We start from the raw sequence: 14328 nt of genomic DNA, 5'->3' as shown, positions 1-14328 counted from the left end.
GCCTTCTTGGAGAGTGATGTAGTGTTGGTGGTCCAGGTGAGGTCTTCTGTTATGTGCACCCCCAGGAATTTAGTGAGTTTAGAGTTTCTCCTGAAGTCCATCACAACCTCTTTTGTCTTACTCGCATTGAGGGACAGGTTGTTTGCACTACACCATTCAACCAGTTGTGCCACTTCCTTTCTGTAGGGTGTTTCATAATTGTTGCTGATGAGACCTACCACAGTTAATTCATCAGCAAACTTGATGTGGTTGGAGCTGAACTTGGCAGTGCTGTCGTGGGTCAGCAGCGTGAAGAGCAGCGGGCTGAGCACACAGCCTTGTGGGGCACCTGTGCTCAGTGTGGTAGTGCTGGAGGTGTTGTGGCCGACACGGACTGACTGAGGTCTTCCGGTTAGAAAGTCCAGGATCCAATTACAGAGGGAGGTATTTAGGCCCAGCAGGTTTAGTTTGTTGATGAGCTGTTGTGGGATTATTGTGTTGAATGCGGAGCTGAAGTCGATGAACAGCATTCCAACATAAGATTGGAGATTGGATTTGATATGGTGCATGACTAACCTCTCAAAGCACTTCATCATGATTGGGGTCAGTGCTATGGGACGATAGTCATTCAGGCAGGACACAAGTGACTTCTACCAAAATATACATATTTTGATATGTATAATTTCACACTGCTATCACATTTGATGTCCTACCTACCAGGATCCTCCATTGAGGAAATCAGAACAAGACAAAAAGTCTGACCCAAAACGGCCAATCCTTTTATTGTTTTTTTTTTTCTGTATTTTTCTACATTTAATGATGAAAACAAGGCCCTGTACAGTTCACTTCAGCATTGAGTACAATAACAATTATTTTACAATTTATACACACTGAAATATAATAATGCTGAAAATACACAAACTGCGCCCCATCCCTGTTTAAACTGCTTTCAAAGGCCCCATCAAAATAAAACGCTTTTAAGTCATCTTTAACAATTGGCCATGTTAGACATGAAAAAAAAAAAAATACAGCAAGGGAAAAAAGACAGCCAAACCACCATTTTATATGCTGTGTAAGTGTTACTCCATCAGCCTTCAGTAAAAGCATGCTTTGAACCAAACGCTACACCCCTTTGTCACTCAGTTACACATTTCACAATCTCACAGGTAAATCACTGATGGCGAGAACCTGTACATCCAAATCAGGTGCCACAGACGCAAACACACTTACACAGATATAAGAAAATAACTCAGAAGGTATTTCATGATATGAATGGTCGTAATGACATCCGATGCTGGGAAACTGTGTGGCTTACTGTATTAATTCGGTTGTAGGATTGTGAAGACACACAAAAATAACTTCTCTCAGAGACCAAGACCTTCTGTAAAAGTGTTGAATCTAATCCAGTGGAAAGCGTCATGGGAATCGAAAGGAACAATTTAAAACAAGTTCATTAGAAGATGAGAGGTTTCATCTCAGTTTATTCCCAGTACGAATGACAACAAAGGCAAAAAATGCATAAAATAAAATAACATCCCATGTGAGGTGTGCAACAAAGTCCCAAAACAATACTCGCTCACTCGCACTCTCACTCGCTCTCTCATGCCAGATTTAATTGTGCTCCTTGTTCATGCTACGTATGTGTACACTTTGCGATCTTCTGGTGTTCTTGCCAAGTATTCTCTCTCGATAAGTCCTTCAATACGCTTTTTAATGACCACAGGACTGGGAAGGAATCGCACCTTCAGCTGCTGGGTTACCTAAAGGCAAAAACACGCAGGATCAAACTGAAGTTCTATAAACAATTGTTCAAAGAAACAGGAAAGAGATGACATCACACTGTTATTCTCAAATAACATGTTCAAGCGTGGCTGAACATTTTTTGGATATTTAAACTATTTCCACAAACAGTCTCCACACCTCTGCTACTAGAACATTGTGCTGCATCTTCTTTCTGGACTTCATGATCCGAACGATAGCCGCCTCAATTTCGTGTTTCCGGTCATCGTCCACTTTCTGTCGCGTCTCCTTCCTCTCAGGGTCCGATTCTCCCTGTTTGGCTGCAACTGCAGAGATGTGACACACAGGTTACAGAAACACTTTCCAAAAGATTAACTAGCAGAACTGTTGAAAAGTAGCATGGGTGTAGGTCTAAACGATGAGGTGTATAACGATACTTATTATCCTGAAATACTGTATTTGTGAGGAAAACCACAATACAGAGTCATAGTATGACATTTATAAGGGATGAGCGACATGCAAAAATGTATGTAACAATGATCTTGCAGTTTTGGTCATTTAACAGTATATATAAATAAAGGGATGCGCCAGTAACAATAATTATGGCCAATGCCTGAATCTAAATCTTGCTGAATCTATTTGTAACAAAAATAGTCAATAAATTGTCCTTTAACACCAAGATTGAAAAAAACAAAAACAAATTCACACTTGAACGATAGAGGGTGCAACATGAACATGAGAAGCTGCATTCTGGATATCAGAAGAACAGGACACCTGAGAAGCAAGTTCAACGCTGCAGAAATCACAGTCTGTCAGCTGTCTGTATTTAAACAGCACATGCATTATACACATGCATTTTACTATGAGCATAATTCAAATGAATTGCTTCACAAACCCATCTTTTATTATATATTGTAAAAAGAATTATATGTGTGAGAAAAAGTAATCCAACGCAAAGAGAGTGAGTTGTAAATGTAAAAGCTGTTATTTGAATCTGTAAATGATTTTTGTAGGATCGTGTGACACTGAAGTAATGGAGCTTTGCCATTACAATAATAAATACAATTTGAATATACATCAAAATAGACAACATTGTTATTTCAAGTATTTTAAAGATGAAAGCTAAATTGTATTTGTATGGGTTTTGCTGAACATCTCATCTTGGCTTGAGTTCGACAGCATCGGTCAAGCTGACCGTTACCTGTTTGAATCTTGACTCTGTGCAGTCTGGAGGTGAACTGGTCATTGACAGTGAAGATGTGGCCGCTCTCGATCTCTTTAGACTTGGGTTCTTTGGTGAGGACTCGCTGTGTGGGCTTTCCACAGGCCAGAGACTGCAGCGCCCGCACCAGCTCTCTCTCCGGGATATCCGTCTCCTGCTGGATCTCCTGTCAAGAGCGGATAACAACAGGGACATGTGGGAAAAGTACAGCAATGCCATTTAATTCAATGTACAGGCTGATTAATAAGTACTATGGGTGAAGGCCAGTACAACTGTTGCCTATTCTGGAACCAGTGCCTACATTTTTTATATGAGTAATTATAGCCATTGAACATTACAGAAAAAACATTATACAAAAGCTGTCACTGGGGCAGTCAGTACCTTTGAAAAGGTATACCTTTATACCTTATTTACCCCTAAAGACTGCATATAAGTTCCTAAACGATACACTTTAGTACCTTTTGAAAGACCTAAACCAGCCAGACCTAAACTGCAAATTATCAACAACTTTCAATTTAAGCAATCTCAAAACAACATTTACTTAAACCCATTATAATGAATGTCACGTTTAGCTGTGCCTTGTATATATAGTGAGTTTGGGGATGTTTCTTTCTCTGTCAATACTCCATTTGAACAGAGCTGTCAGTTATTATTCCTCACTTTAAACTTTATCTTGTGCATTAATTTTCATTATAAATTTATTAGTAATAAAATTGCAGGGTTTGTACAGATAGTTTAAAATGAAATTTTAGGACTTTTCAAGCACTACTTTTTAGGGCTGTCAAAAATTTTTTCGAATTTCGAATATTCGGCGAATTTAAAATAAAAATCCACATTCGAATGCAAAAACATTGCATTCGAATTTTAGGTGTGCGTTAAGGAGGCAGCCTTATCAGTGGCGCACGAGATATGATGACGATGTAAGTGTCGTTGCATTATAATGTTTTTGTTAGCCTATCCAGTTGAAGCCACTAGATGCGGAGCTGCTGCGTTGTTAATTACAAATATTGCGGGAAAAGAGAACATCAATGCTGAGAAGATCATGTTTACGTCAAAACTGAAGCCAAGCTGTTCACACAGAACGCATATTTCGCGCATTTTCTAGAGGGACATCTATCACCGTTGCACTCGCGTCTCGCACAAAAGAGCCACAACTTTGAAAAAACATCTCTCGAGACTTTATGGCGGGTTTTTTCCCCATCCCACTGCAACTCGTGTTTTTAAATGAAAAATGTACTCTTCGGCCCTTTGTATTAAACTATGCATACATACATGATGCTGTTTTGTTTATAGTTGTTTAAGCAACTTAATTATAATTGGTTTATAAACATTATTTTAAACATTATGCATTTTTTTCCCACAGATAGTCATGTTTTCTTATGCTTTGAATAAACGTGCATTAGTAATATTTGGCTCGATGCGCCCTCTTGTGGCCTCAGGAGAGAAGCCAAAAGCTTTTCTTCACCCTCACTGAAATTATGCATTTTAAATTTGAATATAATTCGAATTTTGATAATATTTAAGTAAAAAAATTTCAATTTAGTTTTTCAGCCATTTTGACAGCCCTACTAGTTTTTGGATTTCAAAGACTACAATCAGATTTCATGTTTTTAATTATGCTTTAAATTCTAAAAAAAAAAAAAAGATAAAAATATACTAATAAAAAAAATGGTACAAAAAATGTGCAGCACATGCAAAGTATGCAACTTTGAATATGGGAACATTAACAGAGCTTTCAGCACTGGAACCAGTTAAGTAATTATTATATTATATAATTATTATTATTATTATATAAAAATCTCACGACTTGTTCGCACTAAAACTATTGCTTATATTTTAAGAATACGTCCATGAAACATGCTTTTCTAAAGCAGAGAAATTGCCCAAGCTTTGCAAAATGTGGCACGAGTGCAATACCTCGAACGTGGATTTCTCTCGGTTGTTGAAAAGCATGAGGATTGTCATCTGGAATGTGGAAACCTGCAGGATGTGCTTCCTGGTATTAGAGCCAGTGACCTGAGCCCCACCGACCATATCTGAGCCATCCTCCTGAAGAAAGACGCAAATCAAATGATCACAGCTTAGATTATAAGATAAGTAAATTCTTTGGAATTCTTCAGTGACTGCTTTCTACCTTTTTGATTGGCCCATAGAAGGTGGCATTGAGGTCTGCTGAACCCATGTGATGCTGTAATGTGAGCTGCCTACCGCTGTGCTTGGCTAAATAAAATCTGCAATGAAAGAGTTAAGTGGCCGTGAACACACACAAAACTTCTGGAGTGACTCTTTAAGCCAAAGTTCTTCCCAAATGAGTTAAAAACTGGAACAAAGCTACTGCAAAATACAACAACCAACACCTTCTAAAGACCTCGAAAGCATGTCTTGGTGAAGGGGGGATGCTACATTTGGGAGTCGCTGACTGGGTCGGCCAGTATCCTGTCGTTAGCACCCTCACTGTGAGGTCGACACCACCTAAAGACACCTAAGAAGAAAACACGATTAAACACCATTCAATCTCAATCCACTGTAATCACTACACACTCTCACTGTAATGTGCAACTGAGGCACTTATTCTGGTCGAGTACCATCTGCACCTCACCCCTGTCGACGTAAGGTGCTGCCGAAACTCATCCATGGTTGTGTTTGAGATGCTCATGTCCCTGAACATGCCTTCCAGTTTAGATGTGAACTGACAGCCACACTCCGTCTGTGGAACGAGAAACGTCACATGAGACACATACAGTGTTAGTGCACGCTGAGCCTCCGCTCTGTACAGCAGCAGATCTTGCCTTTAGCTTCGAGATCATGTTTTTCTCGGAGTCGTCGGACACGCTCTTGTTGGTGAGGAGTCTTCTGGCCAGGTGCTGCTTGTAGTAGCGCTCAAACACGTCCTTCTCCTGCATGAACCTGAACAGCACCATGGCTTTATCCAAGATCGACTCCACCTCCTGCTCCGTCAGCTAAAGCACAAACAAACAACAGAAAAACACCTTGGATTAACTACTGACTTACTATATGTAATCTATAGGGATGTAACGATTAACTCAACTCACGATTCGATTCACGATTTTTTTTTTAACAAAATAAGATTTAAGCCGTCTGTGGAACGAGAAACGTCACATGAGACACATACAGTGTTAGTGCACGCTGAGCCTCCGCTCTGTACAGCAGCAGATCTTGCCTTTAGCTTCGAGATCATGTTTTTCTCGGAGTCGTCGGACACGCTCTTGTTGGTGAGGAGTCTTCTGGCCAGGTGCTGCTTGTAGTAGCGCTCAAACACGTCCTTCTCCTGCATGAACCTGAACAGCACCATGGCTTTATCCAAGATCGACTCCACCTCCTGCTCCGTCAGCTAAAGCACAAACAAACAACAGAAAAACACCTTGGATTAACTACTGACTTACTATATGTAATCTTCTTTTGTTGGTTTTGATTGCTTCTATTGTCCTCATTTGTTAGTCGCTTTGGATAAAAGTGTCTGCTAAATAACAAAATGTAAATATAATGTAAATAACAAAACTAAATTGAAATTTTAAAACAAGCCCCAAATCAAATAAATAAGTAACACAAATAAAAGAAATCTCTTCATATAAACAAACTAAGGCTTTGTCTGTGCTCTTTCCATTTAAAATTAAGAGGCAACCACTGCATTTTAATCATCATCCAAACAAAGATGCTGCATACATGCAACATGATCTAAATTAGATTGTATAATTTCGAAATTTGAAGCAAAAGCAGAATGGTTTGACTTCAGTTTTGTGAAACTATGCATAAAAAAATATCTGCATGAAACAGAAACAGCAGACGAGCTGAACGAGACGCAGATTCACTCTCTGCCAGCAGGTGGCGCTTAAAGCGTTTCCTTGGTTACCGCTGTAAACAAAGCAGCGCTGCACTTATGAACTTTAATACGCATTATACAGCATTATATCATCTTGCATTATACAGGCAAGATGAAAAGAAAAAATACCATCGAAAGACAGCAAGTTCCCCTCAGACATACATTCATATAAACTCTTAATCCTAACTGAATCGCGATTTGTTTAGCATCTCAACCGATTTGAATCGTCACATATTTAAATAGATTTTCAACCGGCTCGCGGTTAATCGTTACATCTCTAGTAATCTACAAACAATTAAAAAAAACTGCTATGCACCAATGGACAAAGGTTTTATAAATGACATATGGAATATTTAGGAAGCTTTAGTGTTTTAACTACTAATAATGCGTAGCAAAACACATCCTTCCTTTACAGTCATCCACAATCTACACTAAACGATCGATTACAGGATTTAAGAACTGATACTGCGTTGCTCCAATGAAGATTTTGAGGCATGCTTTCTATATTGGAAAGCGTCCACTAATCATGTGACTAGAGAAACTGACTCACTCCTTTCACTCCTTTCTTCAGCTTATCGTCAATGAAGAGCGAGAGATACTCGGGCGAACGAGAGTTCAGGTTCAAGAAATACTCGAAGTCCCCTGCAATGGTCTGCTTGAATAAACGGTCGTTGTTAAAGGACTCTAGCAAGAAGCGATCAAACCGTGACTTCAGATCCAGAAGACCCTAAAGGAAGGAAGAGAGAAAGAGGGAGGTTCGGATATAAAGGTCTTCCCCACATCTCACGTGTTCTATGAGTTAGATATTATCTCTATTACCTGGATGTAGTCAACAGGGTTCTTGCCTTCTCCTTCCTCAGACACCAGAGCTTTGCCCTGCTCCCTCAGATAGGAGCTCATACACTCACACATGGTCTTCAGGCCATTCGGCACTCTGTTGAACAACTTGTACATGCAGGCCAGATCTGCACACACAAGCATGAATATTATCTCTATAATATCATAAAAGCTTCCAAACCACTGATGTCGACTTCCTGTTAACCTTCTATTTAACGTTCACTGAATGTTTCATTCAAGCTCACTGAATGTTCCAATTGGAATTTAGGAACAAAATGAACTCTTAATCTTTATATTTAATTTATCAAATGCTTTTTTTCTTTGCTTGTGATAAATCAAAATTCTTCTGACCATTAAGCTGCACAGACACTTCTTTCAAAAATGTGTTTCTGCATAGTCACAACTACGAATATGATTATGTGACTAGTCATGCATTTAGTGTTCTGCCTAGTGTAAGAGTACGGTCACATTAGGAGACTAAAAAAGGTCCGTTGTGAACAGAGCATGAATGTATGAACAGTGCTCAGACAGAAGTCACTTTCAAACTAGGGCTGGACAATTTTATCAATTAAGTATTATTTTTATCATTGAAAAACAAGACGCAGGCAGTGGAAAGGGGAAAATTATGAGAAGCGAGCTGAGTTTCTTTTAACTTGAGCACCACATTTTTAGAAAAAGACATGAGACGTGAGCACAACGTCCAAACGCGTCCTTCAAGAGCATGTTTACATAGAAAAAAACATGAAAAAGCAGCACGGTGAAATGCAAAAATAAATACTGCTTTAAGTTTGATATTTCATATTCCCATGATGGTCACAGGCTGAAAGCTTCTGGCATTTTCTTTGTTTTTACAAAACATTTACTGTTAATAATAATCTACTTTTGTTATACTTTTAGTCACTCTTGAATTTGAATTGCCTTGAACTTTTGAGTTGACCTGTAAAACTCAATGTCTACATTTTTTTCTAAGAAATATTTAGCATTTTTTCTTATTTTGTATTACTTCTGAACATGTGACCCTGGACCACAAAACCAGTCTTAAGCGTCAATTTTTCGAAATTGAGATTTATACATCATCTGAAAGCTGAATAAATGAACTTTCCATTGATGTATGGTTTGTTAGGATCGGACAATATTTGGCTGAGATACAACTATTTGAAAATCTGGAATCTGAGGGTGCAAAAAAATATAAATATTGAGAAAATCATCTTTAAAGTTGTCCAAATGAAGTTCTTAGCAATGCATATTACTAATCAAAACTTAAGTTTTGATATATTTACAGTAGGAAATTTACAAAATATCTTCATGGAACATGATCTTTACTTAATAACCTAATGATTTTTGGCATAAAAGAAAAAACAATAATTTTGACCCATACAATGTATTGTTGGCTATTGCTACAAATATACCCCAGCGACTTAAGACTGCTTTTGTGCTCCAGGGTCACATATAGGTTATGTTTTAGGCAAGTTTGGACAATACTTGTCTTCATATTTCATGCATATTTTCTGCAAAGATACTTAACGAGTGAATTTGTTTTACATTTACACTATGTTGAACTTCATGTGTGCTGCACTTGGAACAGAACTTTCTTTAACCAGATGGTTAAATCAAGTTGCAAGTTAAGTTTGTAAGTTGACTAGTTAAAAACATTTTTGTAAAAATCAAATTCTTTATCTTGAATCGGTCAAATGTTAAAAACCAGACTGCTAAAAATGGTGATAAAACTGACATTAACTAACATTATAAGAGGACCTTCTCATTCCAGCTCTTTAACCACTAAGCTTTAGCACTGATGTAATGCAACAGTAATAATAAATGACTGAGATGAGGACAGTGCACCTTCTGTCTTTCCATTCTTGAGCATGTGCACCAGGCCCGAGTTCTCCATCTCTACAATGGTCTTCATATGTTTTGAGATCAGCTCTCTCTCCACCACCTTCACAATCGGCTCCTCCGTCGTTTTATCCAGGCAGTGTATCACTCGCTCGATCTCCTCGTTTATCCGTGCCTCCACTTTCTTTATGTACACGCTTGCACTGTTCTCGGCTAAAAACTTCTGACTTTCCATCTGAAAAAGATTAATAAAATTAAAACAAATTAACAGGGTTAAAGCATAATGAGAAACAAACGGAAAACATCACATTAATGAAGAAATTATTACATATTCGGTCATTATTTACTCACACTTGTGTCATTCTAAACCCCCTGTTTCCAAAATACTTTTGAGGAATCTTCACATTGAAGTCTGGTCAATTCAACATTCAATTTAATTCAACAGTAGTTAAGAAAGAAAGAAAGAAAGAGTTTACAGTAGGGCTGTGCGATTAATCGGAATCGTAATAAAATCGCGATTTGAGCTTGCGCGATTTTTAAATTACTACAGAACAAAAGGATACATTCTAAAGAACAACCTATACACATAACAGACATATACATACAGACAGTGGTCACCAAATATCATGTTACAGCTTTTTGATAAAGCTCCTATTGGTTTTCTTTTGGAAATATGTTTCAAATTCACACTGAATGCATTAATGACTGTAAAGCATGTCTGTGTGTGTCACGAGATTAAAATCGAAATCGCAAAATTGATCAAAGAAATCATGATAGGTTTTTTTTGTCCATATCGCACAGCCCTAGTTTACAGTATACAGGTTTGGAACAACATAGTGCGTAAATGATACCACTGATAAGCACACAGCATTTTTATTCTTTGGGTCAACTTTTACTTTAAAATGCTAATATACACATTCCCTGTGATACCAACTACAAACCATCTGATAGAGAAATAATAATGCAATAAAGTGTAACAAACCTGAAAGAATTCAGCAGACATTTCTAAGAACGGGGCCTCGAAATCCTCTTCATAGACGGACCGTCCTTCCAAGCCCAAAATCATCAGCATCTGACAAGCGTTACGAATGGCACCCCTGAATGAAGACAAGCACTTATTACAATATACACTAAGAAAACTGCAGCTACTTTTCCCATTGCATTTAATAACCAGCCTGAGTGCTATGAAAAGCAGCAAATCAGAAATATAGTTTTATTATTATTTTTTTTTTTTACATTTCTACTTTTCAGTTTGTGACTTTGTGTCCTTAAAAAGTCTAAAAATGTATGTTTTATGACATTTAAGGCCATAAAAAGTCTCAAATATCTTAAATTGTATGACAAACATCTTAATCATCATTTTGAGAGGTCCTAAATTTGGGGATGGAAAACATAACTGTGGTGATACAGCCTAATGTGTTTGTTAAACTTCAAAAGGCTGATTTCATTAAATAAATATGAGTGCATTTCACAATTAACTTTTTTGCGTCAGCTCGGGTCATCAAATACAAGTTTGTTTAATTCTAAATGGTGGCAGTTATAATTCAGTTAGTTTTGCTGTTCTGTCCGTTTGGTGCTGGCTGTGCATTATGACTCTCCACGTGATTTTTTTCACTATTATTATTATTATTAAAGCAATATTGTATTTTCTACTTGCCCTCCTTTGCATTATTAACATGATGGCTTAAATGTACGTTGTATAATGTGCCCTGGCAAATACATATTAAACAAGAGATGACTCAGATTCATGACTTAATTCCTATTGTATCGGATTACGTTTGTTGTGTTGAGTTTAATATGTTTCAACCAGACTCAGAATTGTTTAATGTATTCTTGGAAAAATGTGCATATGGACATAAATGTTGGCATTTTTAAGTAATTTATTATGATGTGGTGATTCGAGGGAAATGACTGAGTAAATTAAGATAATATGCTCAAATATACTGGAGATCAAAGACTATATGTGTCCCTGGAGCACAAAAGCAGTGTTAAGTCTCTGGGGTATATTTGTAGCAATAGCCAAAAATACATTGTATGGGTCAAAATGATTGATTTTTCTTTTATGCCAAAAATCATTAGGATATTAAGTAAAGATCATGTTCCATGAAGATATTTTGTAAATTTCCTACTGTAAAAATACCAAAACTTAATTTTTGATTAGTAATATGCCTAGCTAAGAACTTAATTTGGACAACTTTAAAGATGATTTTCTCAATATTTAGATTTTTTTGCACCCTCAGATTCCAGATTTTCAAATAGTTGTATCTCGACCAAATATTGTCCTATCACAACAAGCTTTCAGATGATGTATAAATCTCAATTTTGAAAAATTGACACTTAAGACTGGTTTTGTGGTCCAGGGTCACATATAAAAAGAGATTTGCCGGAGCGTATTGAGCGTTGAGCGCATTATCTCGCGAGTCAGCAGTATGAGTGGCTATATAAGTTACAAACAAGTAAAATGTTATTTCTTTGTAGATTATATAACGACAACTTGGAAAACAGACAAAACAGGAAAGGTAAGAAGCATTATTTGAGAAAAGGGCATACTAATTCTTCAACATTCTTTTGAAGAATGTTGGTAACAAAACAGTTTTGGTTACCATTAGGGCTGCACGATTATGACAAAAAATCATAATTGTCGATTATTTATTTGAAATCGCAATTGCGATTATTAATTACGATTAAATAAATGATGTTTACACCTTTGTTTGAAGCAACTGCATGCCATATCTTTATATGAAAATAAACAAGCTGAAAACACTTCAACTGAAAAACTTTTATTGCTTTTCTATAGTATTAAGCCTCAAATGTCAACTATACATCGGATTGGTTTCTCTTTAAATAAAAAGGTAAAAATATGCATGGTATTATAATGTTATACTAAAACTAAATAAATGGAAAAACCCTTAAGATAACATGTAGAAAGAAAAAAATGCATCTTAAGCATGCAGAATAACATAAGTGGACTTTGAACGATTATGTAATTGTGGCATCCGTAATTGCGATTAGAAATTCGATTAATTGTGCAGCCCTAGTTACCACTGACTTCCATCGTACAGGCAAAAAATACATTTCTCAAAATATCTTCTTTTATGTTTCAAAGAATAAATTCAGTCATACAGGTTTGGACCGAAATGAGAGTGGGCGACTGATGACATCAAATTCATGTTTTAGCAAACTATCCCTTAAATGAAACAAAAACCACTGTCTCTTGATTTGTTGAATCCATTTCAAAAATAAAAATATAAAAAGAAATAAATCATTACGTACAATTAAATGTAGACCTTTTTACTTTCTCTAAAGTATGTCACTGGCTAGTTTGACTTTTAATACCATAAATTTGACATTAAAATGACATATTACCTATTTTTCTTTATGTAGAATGTCTTAGTACTTTTTACACCCCAAACTCAGGCCGTCCTAGCCAGAGGGGCTCATACTGTTGTGTTTGCACAAACAACGGAGCAGAAAAGTGGGTACTTATGAGGCTCATGAATTTAAATCACAGGATAATTGGCAAAAAAAGAAAAAAATTCTGGCATTATTGTGCACATTAGCAAAGGTAGGGTTTGATAGATTTAAAGTAGTGCTGTCAAACAATTAATAGCGATTAATCACATACAAAAAGTTTTTGTTTGCATAATATATGTGTGTGTGTTCTGTGTATATTATGTATATATAAATACACACACATACAGTATATATTTTGCAAATATTTACAAGTCTATATTTATATTCATATAATTTATATTATAAATAAATATATTTCATATATAAACATTTTTCTGAACTATATACACATGCATGTGTGTGTATTTATATATACATAATAAATATACACAGTACACACACATATATTATGCAAACAAAAACTTTTATTTTGGATGCGATTAATCGTTTGACAGCACTAAAAATTGCCATATTATGATGACTCGCACACAGTTTTCTGCATGGTCTACATGTTTGACGCTACTCAAACAAAACAAAGACACCCACCTGTCCACCACCTCTCCTCTCCTCTCACGGGCAATCATGTCGAGTAAGGTCTGCTTCAGATGGTCCCGAACGCAGCCGTAACGAACCACCTGGTCTCTGAAGATGATGAGACCTAGATTATAGACGTTCTCTACGTTATTCTGCTGAACATACACCCGGTCCTGTACAAAGACAGAAGGGGAGAGAGGCAGAGAAGAATGAAGCTAATACAGAAGATAAAGCTCTTCCAAGCAACAGTCAATTTGGTTGGAAACATAATACACAACTATCCAGAAGAAAAAACTAAAACATATTTGAATTTCCAAAAAGAAATACCAGTGCTTGCAAGTTGTTTAAAAACCAGTGGTCAGTTATATATTTAGTTTATTGTGGCTGATGTTGTAGCTATAGCAACCGCTTCTCTATCACTTTGATTTACCAGAAATGATCGTGAAATGCTTATTATAAACACTTATGTAAGGGTTATGGTTACAACATTTTTGCTGCAAAGAAATCCCTTTCCTTAAAGGGATAGTTCACCCAAACATGAAAATGTGATGTTTATCTGCTTACCCCCAGGGCATCCAAGATGTAGGTGACTTTGTTTCTTCAGTAGAACACATATGATGATTTTTAACTCCAGCCGTTGCAGTCTATCAGTCGTACAATGCATGGCAATGATAACAAAATCTATGAGTGTAAAAAAAACATGCACAGACAAATCCAAATTAAACCCTGCGGCTCGTGACGACACATTGATGTCCTAAGACACGAAACGATCGGTTTGTGCCAGAAACCGAACAGTATTTTTACCTCTGATTCACCGCAATGTCCAACTTCATTGAGCGCGCGCACGGCATCCGGTGCGTGAGGTGTGTACGCGCTCTGGCGTAGT

General features: G+C 36.8%; 1 protein-coding gene across 1 annotated transcript in view; it reads right to left on the bottom strand.

Moving 5' to 3' along the window:
* Window positions 1-1282: 1282 nt before the first annotated feature.
* Window positions 1283-14328, bottom strand: part of cul3b (cullin 3b) — a 22338-nt gene continuing 9292 nt past the window's right edge. Inside the window, exons 4-16 of the mRNA XM_016475855.1 lie at window positions 13455-13615; window positions 10438-10552; window positions 9462-9690; window positions 7602-7747; window positions 7333-7509; window positions 6123-6293; window positions 5541-5648; window positions 5299-5423; window positions 5076-5172; window positions 4859-4990; window positions 2921-3107; window positions 1900-2045; window positions 1283-1739 (exon numbers count right to left, since the gene is read on the bottom strand). Of these exons, the coding sequence (XP_016331341.1) occupies window positions 1608-1739; window positions 1900-2045; window positions 2921-3107; window positions 4859-4990; window positions 5076-5172; window positions 5299-5423; window positions 5541-5648; window positions 6123-6293; window positions 7333-7509; window positions 7602-7747; window positions 9462-9690; window positions 10438-10552; window positions 13455-13615 (1926 nt within the window). The 3' untranslated portion in view covers window positions 1283-1607. The remainder of the gene's footprint in view (window positions 1740-1899; window positions 2046-2920; window positions 3108-4858; window positions 4991-5075; window positions 5173-5298; window positions 5424-5540; window positions 5649-6122; window positions 6294-7332; window positions 7510-7601; window positions 7748-9461; window positions 9691-10437; window positions 10553-13454; window positions 13616-14328) is intronic.

This window comes from Sinocyclocheilus anshuiensis, unplaced genomic scaffold (genome assembly GCF_001515605.1).
Source record: "Sinocyclocheilus anshuiensis isolate Anshui unplaced genomic scaffold, SAMN03320099.WGS_v1.1 scaffold853, whole genome shotgun sequence".
Classification (NCBI taxonomy): domain Eukaryota; kingdom Metazoa; phylum Chordata; class Actinopteri; order Cypriniformes; family Cyprinidae; genus Sinocyclocheilus; species Sinocyclocheilus anshuiensis.
This window is presented reverse-complemented; position numbering and strand designations above follow the sequence as displayed.